The following is a 13,300-nucleotide window of genomic DNA, read 5'->3' on the forward strand; positions in this document are numbered from 1 at the left end:
TAGCATGTCCAGTAATTAGGTACATGTAACCAATTATTATCACATGCCCTCAATCTACAAGTCCTATGCATAACTAAGTTCTCTGTTAAAGTGTGCTGCTCAATCATAGGTTCATTGCTGACGTCAGTTACTCCTACGTCAGTGGTTTATGTTACTCTAGGGTAATTTGATAACAAATGAAATCAACCCCAAGACAAAAAAGATGGAAGCAGAGGTCAATTGTTGATAGATCAGAGCGAGGGACGAAAGCCATTTAAACTTTAAAATTCACGTAGAACTTTACTTGTTTACCGTGAATAAGTTGCTTCATGTAAACACTCAAAAATATCATGTCAGCTTTTTTTTTTTAATCAAGTTAAAGCGATTAACGGACAAGGGAGTATAATGATATTCCGAGAAATTCTATATGGTGCTTGAACTGGAGATGATCCCGCGAAACACCAGTAACAATCATATCCATCCCATAAACGTATAACGATACGCAAAACATAACAAAAGCTATGGGACGAACTGTCTTCCGTAGCGCCAAACACCGGCTCGATGCGAGTCCTCCCGAACGCCAACCACTTGATCATTATTGCTCATGACACATCCCAAAAAACAAGAATAACAACAAAAGCTTGCACAGCAATCCTTTACACAGAACCAAAGTACAAAGCTCTATGTCGCTTTCTTCTTTCTACCACCGCGAGTTCTCTTTTTGGGTTCCTCAATTTCCTCATCACTTGAGCTCTCTTGCTTAGCTTTGGACCTGCTGCCCTCCTTCTCGTTCTCAACGCGACTGACAATTTCACGCAAGAAATCCCATTGTTCATCTGTCTCAACAACTTGCTTGAGCATTGATGCAGTAACTCTCTTCGAGCCCTTGTCTTTAGCTACATCGGCGCTCTTCGTCACGAGCTGAATCATGAAAAGCTCGAGAGCTTTGCCCACGGCAATCGGTGTTTGCTGCGCAACTTTGCCAACTTCCTCGTCAGCCTGCATGATTCGCTTGATTCTGGCTGTGGGGAATTTGGTTCGGACGGGAGATGGGTCGATTGCAGGCGCCGCAGGGGGCGCGGCTTTGCGCGGAGGCATGTTGTGATCGAAAGGTGCAGCGCCAAACGTAGAAGTTCGTTCCAAATCACCAACTGCGGTCAGAGGTGGGAAGGGTGTGTCGTATGTGGTCGCGTTGTGGTTGGTAGTTGGCTCTGGGTATACTTGACTTAGCGAGGCGTGTCGCGCTTGAGGCTGTTGCAGTGAATCGTAGCTGTAGCCGGAAAGTCTTCTTTGGTCCGGTGTAGAGTAGATGTAGTGCTCTGGGATAGAAGAGTGTCGCGATGGGTAGGGCTGGTATTCCGGTCTTGAAGTTCTTGGTTGCGCAGAACGTTCTTGGTAGTCTAACTCCAAATGATGGTGCGTAGAGTCGGTTGAGATACGACTGGTGTTGTTGAAGTGAGGAGAAGGGGGGACGTAGGAAGAAAAAGAAGCAGATCTGGTGTAGGTTGGGGACTCTGCTTTATATTCGTATCCGGGCCTAAAGTGACTGTCGGTTTGTGGATGATGTACTTCTTCCTGAGTGGGACCGTTTGAGTAAAAAGAGGAGAGGTCCGGAGACTTGGGGGCATAACTGTCGTCGGCAGACATAATAATTTTTTTTTGTCCGGGTCTTTCCCTGCGGATTGGGTTTATGGTGGGGCTTTGCACGCCGAAGCGGCCGGGCTAAAATTATTAAAGTCCAGCAGAAAGCCAGTTAGTTAATGAATGAATTCCTCTTTGTGGATATACGGCTATTGTACGCGAGCCGATCAACTTTGATAGTAAAGAACAGCACTGAGTGCTGTGGATGACAAGGTGCCTGGCGGCACGGACGAAAGAACAGCGGGGTGATGCGAGCCTCCGTCACAGAACAAGGTAGCTGTAAGCACGAAACTGTATGTGATTTGCTTTTCACCGTATTTTGACTTGTGTTTTTTTTGGAGTTTCCTTTTGTGATCAGAAGAAAGACACAACAAAATAGTAGGAAACCGAAAGCTAGATCACTAACAGTCAATGGCTTGCTTGTTCGATGTGTCGAGTTGAGTCTTTGTATTGGCTGCTGTGCTCTGTTTGGTTATTCAGCCAAAAGCGCGACTATCCGAGTATAATACTCAGATATATGTGATGGGTCAAGAGACAAAGCGATAGCTGAAAGGGCACTCTCTGAGCTAATATATCAAACAAACAATAATCCCGAACACATACTAGTTTGTCAGGAAGGCTAGATGCTGCAGCTGAACGGGTGCCGATAAGAGCCGTGCGTAATGGACAGGGGAAATGAGGAGTTGGTTCACGAATCAGCAAGCTCAGGTTCCCGTCCCTTGACAGGGTTTGGGAATGACGATGTGCTCTAATTTGACGTGATGGTTGATAATGGAGTGTGGCCTTCCTGACAGGACCGCATACGGAACAGAGGGTAAGGCTTAGAGACGCAGACGAGGAGGGAATGACAAATTGCTGCCTTTTCAACTATCGCAAAGCGGTTGGTTGCAGCGCAGCAGGAGGGGATGGGTTACTAGTCTATATAAGACAACCCCTTGCAACCAAGATGACAGCAATGGATCTGTTCTGTTAATACTGCTGGTGGAGGGCAGTACAGTAAGCGGGTTGAAACAAGGTGCGGAAGGCAACAATGCGCGTGTAAGCCAGGTGATCAAGAAGAATATTTTGAGCCTCAATCGAAATGGTGGTGTGGATGCTTAAAGCTGGTTGTTAATGATGATGATGATGATGACGACGACGATAATAAAGAGATGTACGATATGACAGCTGATAACTCGAAGACGTTGAATAGACGTGAATTCTTGCCTTGATGGGATTGATGTATAAATGACGGGCGTGTAAGTGAGTGCAAGGGACAATGTAATGATACAGTAATGTTGGACTGAATCTCGGGTGGAGCAGTGGATCATCTAACCAGCCTGGCCGTAGATTAAGTACCCAGTTCCGGTAATAACTGAAGGCGATGGTGATGGCTGTGGTCATGCGTCGCTATCGCAGAGGTAAGAGGCGTAAGTAATCGGCAATGGTATTCGACAAAGCGGCGGCAGATGGCGGGGGAAACGAGGGAATGCCGGCCGTTTATATGTGCATATGGAAGGCGGAGGGTTGTCTCCTGTATTTACGAGACGAAGGCAGTAAAGCAGGTCCTTGTGACTTGACGCCAGACACCAAATCAGAGACGGCGTCTCAAGCTGATCCTCGGGCATGCACATACAATAAGTAACTGTCCGGGCGGGTTCTGTAAGGAACCGCCCATATACGAGATCTACAGGCTCCCACACTGCGCTACAGTACCTACGCCATGGTAGTATTTTATGCACCCTGTTGCCTTGTGGAGAGGCTTGACAAGAACGAGCTGGAATCCAAATGTTTAGACTACCACGTGTGCCCCACATCATAGATGAGCATCATTTTACTAACCTTTGCGCATATATGGATGGGAACTTTAGTTCTTTGTCAATGATAATTTAATTCTTACAACACTGTATCTACATGAACTTGAACTTGGTTTTCCTACCTCACCCAAGCCCTGGAACAATGGTGCGGTGCTATCTTCCTTAGAGGAAAGTTTCTTGCTTCTGCAGATGCATCGTCAACCTCAGACATAACATGGCTTGAGCTATCTATGCCTCACATCAGCCGCACAATGCGCTGCGCGCTGGTGGAGTCCATTCCATCCATATTCCCTCAAAAGATACGTGGAAACCTAGCGCTGATTCAGACACTGAAGTAACTGGTATGGCCTGGATGCCTTTGCGCTCCTGGACGCTTCAGGCTTCCGTCCACAGCTCGCACCAGTATCGACTGAACTATCTACCGTCTTCTTAACATAACACGCCACCTAGCGGTCCATCCTGCAGGCGCACATTCCGTTATATGTCAGGCAAGTTGAAATGTTTTTATTTTTATTCTTTATCAACATTTCTACTCCGTTTCTACACGTGTTTATGATGATACAAGTTGAGCTTTAATCTCTGAGCAGGCCTGGTGAGGACGAAGCCGAGTTTTACACTATGGTTCCTGATTCACCAACTGCAGGTCTTGTCTGTGAATTTTTACTTGATCTAATCTGACTACTACACTTTATCACCGTTCAATGTACCCCACTCAAACATTCGTCTTCTAATCTCCTTGACAGCTGTTCGAAGCCCTTGTAGTCGCCTCTCTTCTGTGCTCGAAAGGAACAGCGAGGCTACTGGCCACGCGTGGATGCCCCCATCAAATTTCTGTCCTTCGGCCTGAACACCGATTTTGGCCTGTCTCTTGAGAAAGTCTTCAACATCTGAGGCAAAGACCTCTTCTTCCCCAAAGATGATAAAATATCCTCGTTCAGGACTGGCTGCTCTCCAGAGCTTGTCGTCGACGCAATTTCCCGGGGAGGCTGGCTGCTGTTGAATCATGTTTTCACCTGCATACTCTCGTGCGTACTTCCACAGAGTACGTTTGTCCAAAAAGTCACTTTTGGAATCATAGTGCAAGTTCGACATGAGGGTTATCCATGGCGAGATAAGTGTCGCCATTCTGGGTAAGGGTAAATGTGGTGGGTCAAGATCAGTAAGGCCACCTCGGATATCGGAATTGATACCTTTATCTTGGCTGCCTGCTTGAGCACCCAATTCGAGCAGCATGCTCAGGATCAATGAGCCACCGGCTGAGTCGCCTGAGACGCAGACCTTGGAGGCGTCCTTGACAACTTGGAGAACATGCTTGTAACCTTCCAGTACTTCCAGAACCTGTCTTGGGTAGACTCGATCAGGCACCAAAGTGTACTCAAGCGCAAATATGGCCGGGTTTTTAAATCCAGCTTCGACCAGGAGGTGATGCCATGTCATAAGGAACTCGAGATAAAAGTAAGTTGAACCCATCAGGAACCCACCGCCTTGTGACAATTAGTATTACGTAGAGAAGAATTGTACGAGTTCCGCGTCCTACCATGGACATAATAGAGGACAAAATCCGGAGGTTGCTCTGGTTGGTGCATAATCCAAGTACCTTTGGTTTGAATAGCTCCCTGTTATCTGTTAATTAAACGGCCAGCCACTAGAAACGAGAGGCATACTTGTCCTATATGATACTCTCGATAGTGCACTGGAGATCTAATGTAGCCATGTCGAAGCATCCGCCACCGAGCGAATGGCAGTGCAACGTATTTGCCAAAGAAGACCCTCCCGACTTTGGCGGGCATGTGAGCAAACGCATATCGTACGCAACGTATCACGAAATCCTCGAACACTGTAGCTGTCTGTGTAAATGCGAGCTGTCGACTCGGGTGAGTCAAGTAGCGATCGGTGACAAATTCATAGGGTAGTTGTATTACTGTTTGTTATGTGAGTTAGACTAACTTATGGTAGACATTCAGCATGCGTTTACCCACATAGAAATGGCAAAGCCTTGAGAGCCGTGAACAGAGTAAGAAAGAATCCAGCGTTCCATATGAGCTGAGGCGCAAGAAATATGAGAAAAACTCCGCAGTCAATGAGGGTTATAGGGCCGAGGATCATGGTGAGGGAGCCTGTGACTGTCGAGAGGAATTGGTCATGGAATCCGAGAGAGAATAGGTGACAGTGTCTAACGCATAAGTGAGTGCTTTGATAACAGGAACCTCTAAGAATCTATCGACGAGGGTGGAAAACAAAAGAAGAAGAAAATGAGATATCCGTATTCAAACCGCTGCAGATTCCAGCAAATCTCAGGATCTATCCCTGACGCGTTGAGAGAGACGGGTATCAGATCGATGATGGAGGGGCTGGTGTCGCTTGGTTTAAGTGCTGGGACTTGGAAACTCGCCTAGCCTGACATACAGTTGTAGACAAAAGACCAACCCTCCTTACATGTGATGCAGTGACCTCGATTATTAAACTTCAATATCCATATTTCCTCTTCTTACCCTAAAGCAACTCTCATCACTCAATTAATGCGAGCGAGTGATAATGATACTTCGTCGTCTTGCAACAGCTGACATAATCTGGTTGGGGCCAATTCCTCACCGCATTCAGACAATGACAATGACAGCGAGTGGGTTTCAAACATGTTCTCAATAAACAGAGCTTAACATCTCAGTATCTACGTCACAACTACAAAACAAGCCGTTGATACCAACTTCTTGGTATATTCGAAAGAGGAATTTTCCAAGATCGTTCACATCGACGACTTCCTCACCCAAAATGGGCGAATCTGTTCCAGAAGAAGCGCCTTTCCCGCTGACTGATGTTGATAAATGGGTTCTCTCACAAACGGACGAAGAATTTCACAAGCATGATTGGCAGGAGCTAAAGGAAATTATTGGTGAGTAACTCTAGTTGACCACCTACTCGAATATTGCTTTCTGCTATGAGACCAGCCATTGATACCAGTCAGAGGCGAACAATTTATCAGTCTTGAAGCGCAAGCCTTCTGACCTTCGTCGATACATGGCTTGGACTGCCGAAACAAAAGCAGAGTATGGCTCCATGACAAACTACCTGCTCGTCAACCGCCTGCCCAAGGAATGGGGAAACCCGCCTTTCACACCCGCATCTCATGTTCCATTCAAAGACCCTTCAGACTACCGTGTCCTGATTAATGACTGGCCCTATGGCTTGGATTCGGAGATTCGGCATATTGTTGTATGGTTGCGCACAACTATCCCAACAGATCCCGAGACTGGCGATATGACGCCTGAGAGTAGAGCATTGGTTCAGTCTTTTGTAAAAAAGACTTTTATTGATGCTCTTGGCCCGGACGGAGAGGATCGAGTGTTGTGGTTCAAAAATTGGGTGGCTCTTCAGAGCGTGCGTGCTTTAGAGCACGTTCATGTTCTGGTCCGTAATGCAGACGCCGATATCCTGGAGCGATGGACAGGAGAGCGTCCGAAGCAAAGCACTTAGACAGCTAGATCGATCGAATAGAAACAATTGGCCTAATTAAGCAGCACGGCGCGCCCTTCGATTGCCAGGGGGAGCTGCACCTGCGCCAGCATCGCCAGCTCCTTGAAACTCAGCCATCTTCTGTTTTCCCATACCGAGCAGTCCACTTCCGAGGTACAGGCCGTAAGCAGGGAGAACAAGCCATATGAACCAAGCTTTGTTTCCGAAGAAGATGACGAGAATCACCGAGGCCCAGGTGACCCAGATAACGTCAAACATATACTCAGTCAAACCAGGAGAGGACAGATCTTCACCAGCGGTGCGCAGCGCCTTGGTTGTCGGGTCGTACTTGGGTCGGCCAGAAAACTCGAGAACATACTCGCAGATGAGTGCTGGTACAGAAAAGAGGACGTATAACCAGAGAGATCGAGAGCGAAATAGAAAATGAGCAAGAAGAAAGAGGGCGTTGACGACAAGAGAGCCGACGTGGAGGTTGTTCAGCGCCACGGCGTTAGATTTGGCGCGATCTTTCTTTGCTTTCTGAGCCATTGTGACTGTTGTATACTGCACGTACAAAGAAACTATGAGCCTTGCAATTCGATTGATAAGAGAATAAAAAGCGGTTCGAAACGGAGCTCGAGTGTTGAGTTGATGAGTGAGTGGAATGACGAAACTGGACGTTGATGACAACAAGGGATTGCCTTCAATTGCAGCGATCTGATAGGCACCTCCACTTTCCGACTTCGGGCTGGCCTTATCCTGATGGAAAGCTCGTCCAAGAGCACCCAAGTCATGAGATGTTCATATTGAGTAGCATCAATAATATGTTTACAGCTCGATATCTCTTACTTTTATTACATAAGTATCTGTCAGACATATAGTTTTGAGTAAAACTGTTCTTGCTATTTCATGCCTTCAAGAGGTCAATGGATACCTGCGTCTGATAGCTCTGATGGACATGATCACGTGAAGATAATGGTCGATAAGCGCACAACTTTTTGAATTGGGGCTAAATCGTGAACAACTCTTTTCTGCCTACTAACAAAAGGAATCAATCCCTCATCCCTCCTAGGCCGTCATCACGTTACCGTTGCAGTCGCCCTTTGCCGAGTCTTGACAGCCCATTCACAATGTCTCACCAGAAGAACGAGAAGGAAGTCGGTGATGCTCCCGTACGTTGAGAAAACCTCCACCCACGACTGCGATTGCGACCACGGCGACGATGCTAACACCTACATCAGAAGAGCCACCGCATCCGAATTACCTTGACCAGCCGAAAGGTCCAGTCTCTTGAGAAGGTCAGCGCCGAATTGATCGAGCGCGCCCGCAGCAAGGGTCTTACCATCAAGGGACCTGTCCGTCTCCCCACCAAGAACCTCAAGATCACCACCCGAAAGACCCCTTGTGGTGAAGGTTCCAAGACTTGGGACTCTTACGAGCTCCGCGTCCACAAGCGCCTCATCGACCTCCACGCCCCTACCGAGGTTGTCAAGTCCGTCATCGTCAACAGTAAGGGATCCCGTTTCGTCAGGGTAGTTGCAGAAGATCTAACCAGTTTACAGTTGAGGCCGGTGTCGAGGTTGAGGTTACCATCGCTGCTTAAATGTGGTCACGGTTCTAGTCAGTGGTAAAAAAGCCTGGTTGTGTCTTGGCATTGTGAGGGAAGGGAATGATGGGAACGTCAGGATCTTGCCCGCAGCAAGAGTGGTGGATATAGGATACTCAGTCATGATTAATGAATATCTGAGAACCTCGAGTTCTACCATTCAAAGCTACCATCTGACGTTGACACTGTCCTGACTGTATTCTGAATTTAACGATCGTATCGATTCGTATCTTTGAAGCAATGGACAATTGTTCAATGCGAAAGCTACTTGATGAAATTCAAGGGTAGATGTAGCTATTAGACGACCTAACTGTTCAGCACTCCTAGTATCAGCGATCATTCTTTTGTCAGGAAGGAGGAAAAGGGGGCTCTTACCTATGTCTGCAGGCACTCTCGGTTTATTATATCTGAAATTCATGAACTGTTTCATTTGCACATATGGCTTTACGAAACCTCAGTGGCTGATATGTTCAAGACCTGTGATTACAGGTACTTATTCTTTGGTGGGGGCCAGCAGTCTTCGTAAGTACATATACTTGGAGGCTGGTTGCTAGGCGCAACCCTGAACCAATCACAGCACAGTCCATCCACGATTCTAGGCAGGTACCGCGCGCTTGCCATGGAACCCGTCACTACCAAACATTGAAGCCTGTTTAACGTTCAGATTTGGACCTTCCATCTTCTCTTACCGCATCGTCTTTGAAGCTCAGGCCGAGTTTGCAATTCATACCATGAGCAACTCATATCGAAGCCGTATTAGCTGGTAGCAGGGAAATTTGTCTTTCTTCTTCATCCTTTCTATACTTTTGAGCTTCCCCCCTTAGTCTCATCTTCATCAACATTCTCGCTCGCTCTGGACCCACCGTTCCCGTCCGTTCACGAAACGTTGCCAGCCATCGATTGACTTTGACGATTCTTTTTGACGATCTCTTGCATGCCCCCTAGGTTGCAACATCAAAACACCGCCTCAAATCGAAAGCTTTCCTCGCGTACGCCATCTATTTTTTTTCGTTGCATTAATTATTAATTCCTTCGGCGACGTCGAAAGCGACTGCGACCAGCTAGTGACCGACCCACGGCTGCTTTGTTTTCTTTCGACTCGACTGTCCCCGCTACCCACGCGAACGGCCCATACAGACAACAAATAATTGTTTGGTCAAACAGAACGACCATTCACTCGATCGCGAGTTGTTGGGTCACTCCCCGCTGAATCCTATATCTTGTCTTTTATTTATCGACGTCTCATGGCCAGCATACCTCGTTAAGGAGCACCGTCAGCGCCTTCACCTCCCGAACCCCCCAAACTCCTACTACATGCCCAGTCGCCGGACAGCAACATCCAGCATGGCTCCTACCCCGACGGCCGTTAATGGCCTCCTAAGACAAGTCATACATTACCATCTTGACAACGCCTCATACGACAACGCTCTTTTCTTCTCCGAACGTTTGACAGCACAAGACCCAAGGTCCAGCGAATCTACATACCTCTATGCGCTATGCCATTTGCGTCTTGGCGACTATCGTTCTGCTTACGACGTGAGCAAGGCCACAGGGTATCGAGGCGCTCATTTGGGCTGTGCCTGGGTATTCGCTCAAGCTTGTTTGGCACTCGAACGATATAAGGACGGTCTCTCAGCCTTGGAGAAGGCTCGGAGCCTCTGGACCTCAAAGTGCAGCTTGGGAAAACATAGCGCGACAGCTCGAACAGCTCTTCCCGATACGCCTGCAGTACTGTGCCTTCTAGGAAGATTGCATCGTGGCTACGATGACAAGAAGAAGGCCGTCAGCTGCTACGAGGAGGCTCTTCAGCTCAATCCTTTCATGTGGGATGCTTTTTCAGCTCTATGTGACCTTGGCGTTACGGTCCGCGTACCAACTATCTTCAGAGCCAACGAACCGCTTGTCCATAGCTTTGACGTGGAAACGAATCCATTGGTAACAAGAGAGGGATCTGTACCAATCCCTTCCGACCTGCCCGCAAAGAAGTCACAAAGAAACGCCGTAGTGGATATTGGAAACGATCCATTTAGCTCAAGTCATAACACTGACAGCATCGAGCTGACAAATGGTGATTCCAGTCAGGATATCCATAAAAGCGACTTCATGCAAAAGATACAGGAAGGACGTATGCGCGGTACAACATCAACTAATAGTGGCTCTGGCTTCGACGGCATGGAGACGCCTCCGGGTCCATTATCATCATTTACGACATCATCCCGCCTCGGCCAATCTCACGAGCCTCCCCAAGCACCACCTCGCCGGACACGGCAAGCACAAGCTGTTGAGCAAGGACATGAGGCCCCTCCACGAATGAATTATCGGATAGGTTCCCGGCGCACAAGGGCGCAAGAGAAGGGACAGCAAGAGCAGTCAACAGAAAATATAATGACTGACGCATCCAACGCCGCACCTCCAGCATCGTTGCGACCGTCCATACCAGCAGCGGAAAGGAAACGGACTGTATCAGGACATCCCGCACAGCGAGCGACAAATTCAGAGGAGCCGACGACGACGCGGCGTAGTGCAAGACTCAATATGTTCCGACCATCATCCAAAGCGAACTCGAGCGCGACCACAATAGGAACGTCGGCTCCCAGAGAATTGAAAAAGGCCAGACCGCCCATTTCTCGAATCGTTCGACCTGGTTCCAGCGGCAATAACGTTGGACGTGTGGTCAGTGGTAATCGCAAGCCTCTTGAAGATGCCCATGTAGAGATTGATCACGGCGAGGTGCAAAAACCCAAGGACGTGCCACCGCCTCCACCTGTCCACAAGACACTGGAGTTGGATTCCCAAAGGCTCGAAGAAGGGCTTAAATGGATACTTGATCTTACAAAGAAGCTGGCGAATGGATACTATTCCCTGTCTCAATTCCAATGCACCGAGAGCCTTCAGCATTTCCAATCCCTACCTGTGTCTCACCAGAACACTCCCTGGGTGCTCGCTCAGATGGGTCGGGCTCATTATGAGCAGGCCTCATACGCCGAGGCTGAGAAGTTTTTCCGGAGAATGCGAGTCCAAGCGCCTTCGCGCCTCGAGGATATGGAGGTGTATTCCACGATCTTGTGGCATTTGAGACGTGAGACGGATCTCTCCTTTCTGGCGCATGAGCTGGTGGACTCAGCCTGGCTCTCCCCTCAGGCTTGGTGCGCACTTGGCAATGCTTGGTCATTAGCACGCGATCATGAGCAAGCTCTCAAGTGTTTCAAGAGAGCAACTCAACTGGACCCCAAGTTTGCATACGCATTTACCTTGCAGGGACACGAGTATGTTACAAATGAAGAATACGATAAGGCGCAGACGGCATACCGACAAGCGATATCTGCTGACAAACGTCACTATAATGCCTATTATGGCATCGGAAGGGTTCAAGAACGTCTCGGCGCATATGAAAAAGCGTATACGCACTTCCATGCCGCTCAAAGCATTAATCCCAACAACGCAGTCCTCATTACTTGTATTGGAACAGTGTTGGAGAAACAGAAACAGATAATGCCTGCTCTTCAAGCTTATAGTAAAGCAGTAGAGCTTGCCCCTCGCGCCGCCCAAACCCGATACAAGAAGGCCAGAGCGCTACTTGCTGTTGGTCAGCTGGAACAGGCACAGAAGGAGTTGATGATATTGAAGGACTTGGCACCAGATGAAGCAACGGTCCACTTTCTTCTCGGCAAACTGTATAGAAGCATGGGCGAGAAGCAGCTCTCAGTGCGGCACTTTACTATTGCTCTTGCCCTGGATCCCAAGGTAAGCCAGCTAAATGTTTCGCATATAGACAATCACTGACGTTAATTCTTGACAGGCAAGCCAGCAGATCAAAGAAGCCATCGAGAGTTTCGAGGACGACGTGGAGATGGACGACTCAATGATGTGATGATTGTAATGGACATTGCGATTTTAAAGAGTCTGCACTTGCGTTTGACAACCTTCGGTTTCGAGATGATGAGCGTAATGAAGTATATGGAACCTTGTTCCAGTGGTTGAAGGACGTGGGTGGAGCTGTTCGATCAAACTACGGTTTGGAGGTGGCATTTATGGAATAGGGGTTGGTGGCTGGCGCTACTGTTCACTTTGGTACGAGAGCATGGGGCATGGCATCGGCGTTTTCTGGTATAAGCAGGTCCCTTGAGTGGCCTGTATTCACGTACGCAAATGGAGGAGTGGCTTCACTCTGTGTATGTGTAGCCCGTGCATGGGCCCGGGTTGTAGTACTTGTACATTACGAAGGCTTGAGGTTGAGAGTTAGATAATGGACGAGCTGGCAGATGATACCCTGAAGATAGTCAGAGTAGCAAGACCGAGCCCATGAATGCCTACGAATAATGAATTCCTACCACGTTTGCCTGTGGGTCAACAGACTTTGACTCGAGGGATCTATTATGAAGATGTTAAGTGTACGATAGAGCCTTTAGATCATAAAAGACACTGAAGATGCTTGGTAATCACAATGCAAAATGATAATATGACTGGAGAAGAACATTAAATGTCGATATGCTATTCGACGTCAATCCTGTCTGTTGGAGCACACTGTAAAACGTACCGCAATGACTGACGTATATGGTCTGGGTCATTCAATAAAGATATTTACTTATGTCAAAGCCCTAACGAAAAGTTACCTATTATAAGTTCTGGTCCTTTATTTGACATAAAGATACCTACCTAAAGGTATGAAGGTAGCAATCTGTTGCACGCGACTTTGCGCGTTTGGTCGCTGGATCCACTCTACCATTCCCCGCCTTTGTCAACTCAGTTCCTACGTTCCATTTCTGCAGTGTGGAACGGGAGTGATCTAAGCATCTGGCCAATAAAAAAATCGGACATCGGAGCCACT

General features: G+C 47.9%; 6 protein-coding genes across 6 annotated transcripts; 3 read left to right on the forward strand and 3 right to left on the reverse strand.

Moving 5' to 3' along the window:
- Window positions 1-660: 660 nt before the first annotated feature.
- FPOAC1_008165 (uncharacterized protein) lies at window positions 661-1,626 on the reverse strand (the record flags this gene model as incomplete). The annotated part of the gene is made up of 1 exon (XM_044852610.1): window positions 661-1,626. The coding sequence occupies one exon, from the start codon at window positions 1,624-1,626 to the stop codon at window positions 661-663; it is 966 nt and encodes a 321-aa protein (XP_044705280.1).
- A 2,471-nt stretch (window positions 1,627-4,097) lies between these two features.
- Window positions 4,098-5,522, reverse strand: FPOAC1_008166 (uncharacterized protein; the record flags this gene model as incomplete). Its single annotated transcript, XM_044852611.1, has 4 exons — window positions 4,098-4,900; window positions 4,954-5,032; window positions 5,081-5,337; window positions 5,396-5,522. The coding sequence occupies 4 exons, from the start codon at window positions 5,520-5,522 to the stop codon at window positions 4,098-4,100; spliced, it is 1,266 nt and encodes a 421-aa protein (XP_044705281.1).
- Window positions 5,523-6,185: 663 nt separating this feature from the next.
- On the forward strand, window positions 6,186-6,887 carry FPOAC1_008167 (uncharacterized protein; the record flags this gene model as incomplete). The annotated part of the gene is made up of 2 exons (XM_044852612.1): window positions 6,186-6,306; window positions 6,379-6,887. The coding sequence occupies 2 exons, from the start codon at window positions 6,186-6,188 to the stop codon at window positions 6,885-6,887; spliced, it is 630 nt and encodes a 209-aa protein (XP_044705282.1).
- A 36-nt stretch (window positions 6,888-6,923) lies between these two features.
- FPOAC1_008168 (uncharacterized protein) lies at window positions 6,924-7,415 on the reverse strand (the record flags this gene model as incomplete). Its single annotated transcript, XM_044852613.1, has 1 exon — window positions 6,924-7,415. One exon carries the CDS (start codon window positions 7,413-7,415, stop codon window positions 6,924-6,926), a length of 492 nt encoding a protein of 163 aa, XP_044705283.1.
- Window positions 7,416-7,996: 581 nt separating this feature from the next.
- Window positions 7,997-8,469, forward strand: RPS20 (40S ribosomal protein S20; the record flags this gene model as incomplete). The annotated part of the gene is made up of 3 exons (XM_044852614.1): window positions 7,997-8,038; window positions 8,108-8,375; window positions 8,429-8,469. The coding sequence occupies 3 exons, from the start codon at window positions 7,997-7,999 to the stop codon at window positions 8,467-8,469; spliced, it is 351 nt and encodes a 116-aa protein (XP_044705284.1).
- Window positions 8,470-9,816: 1,347 nt separating this feature from the next.
- FPOAC1_008170 (uncharacterized protein) lies at window positions 9,817-12,343 on the forward strand (the record flags this gene model as incomplete). Its single annotated transcript, XM_044852615.1, has 2 exons — window positions 9,817-12,216; window positions 12,272-12,343. The coding sequence occupies 2 exons, from the start codon at window positions 9,817-9,819 to the stop codon at window positions 12,341-12,343; spliced, it is 2,472 nt and encodes an 823-aa protein (XP_044705285.1).
- Between the last annotated feature and the right edge of the window lie 957 nt (window positions 12,344-13,300).

The sequence above is a fragment of the Fusarium poae genome, chromosome 3, assembly GCF_019609905.1.
Source record: "Fusarium poae strain DAOMC 252244 chromosome 3, whole genome shotgun sequence".
NCBI classification, from domain to species: domain Eukaryota; kingdom Fungi; phylum Ascomycota; class Sordariomycetes; order Hypocreales; family Nectriaceae; genus Fusarium; species Fusarium poae.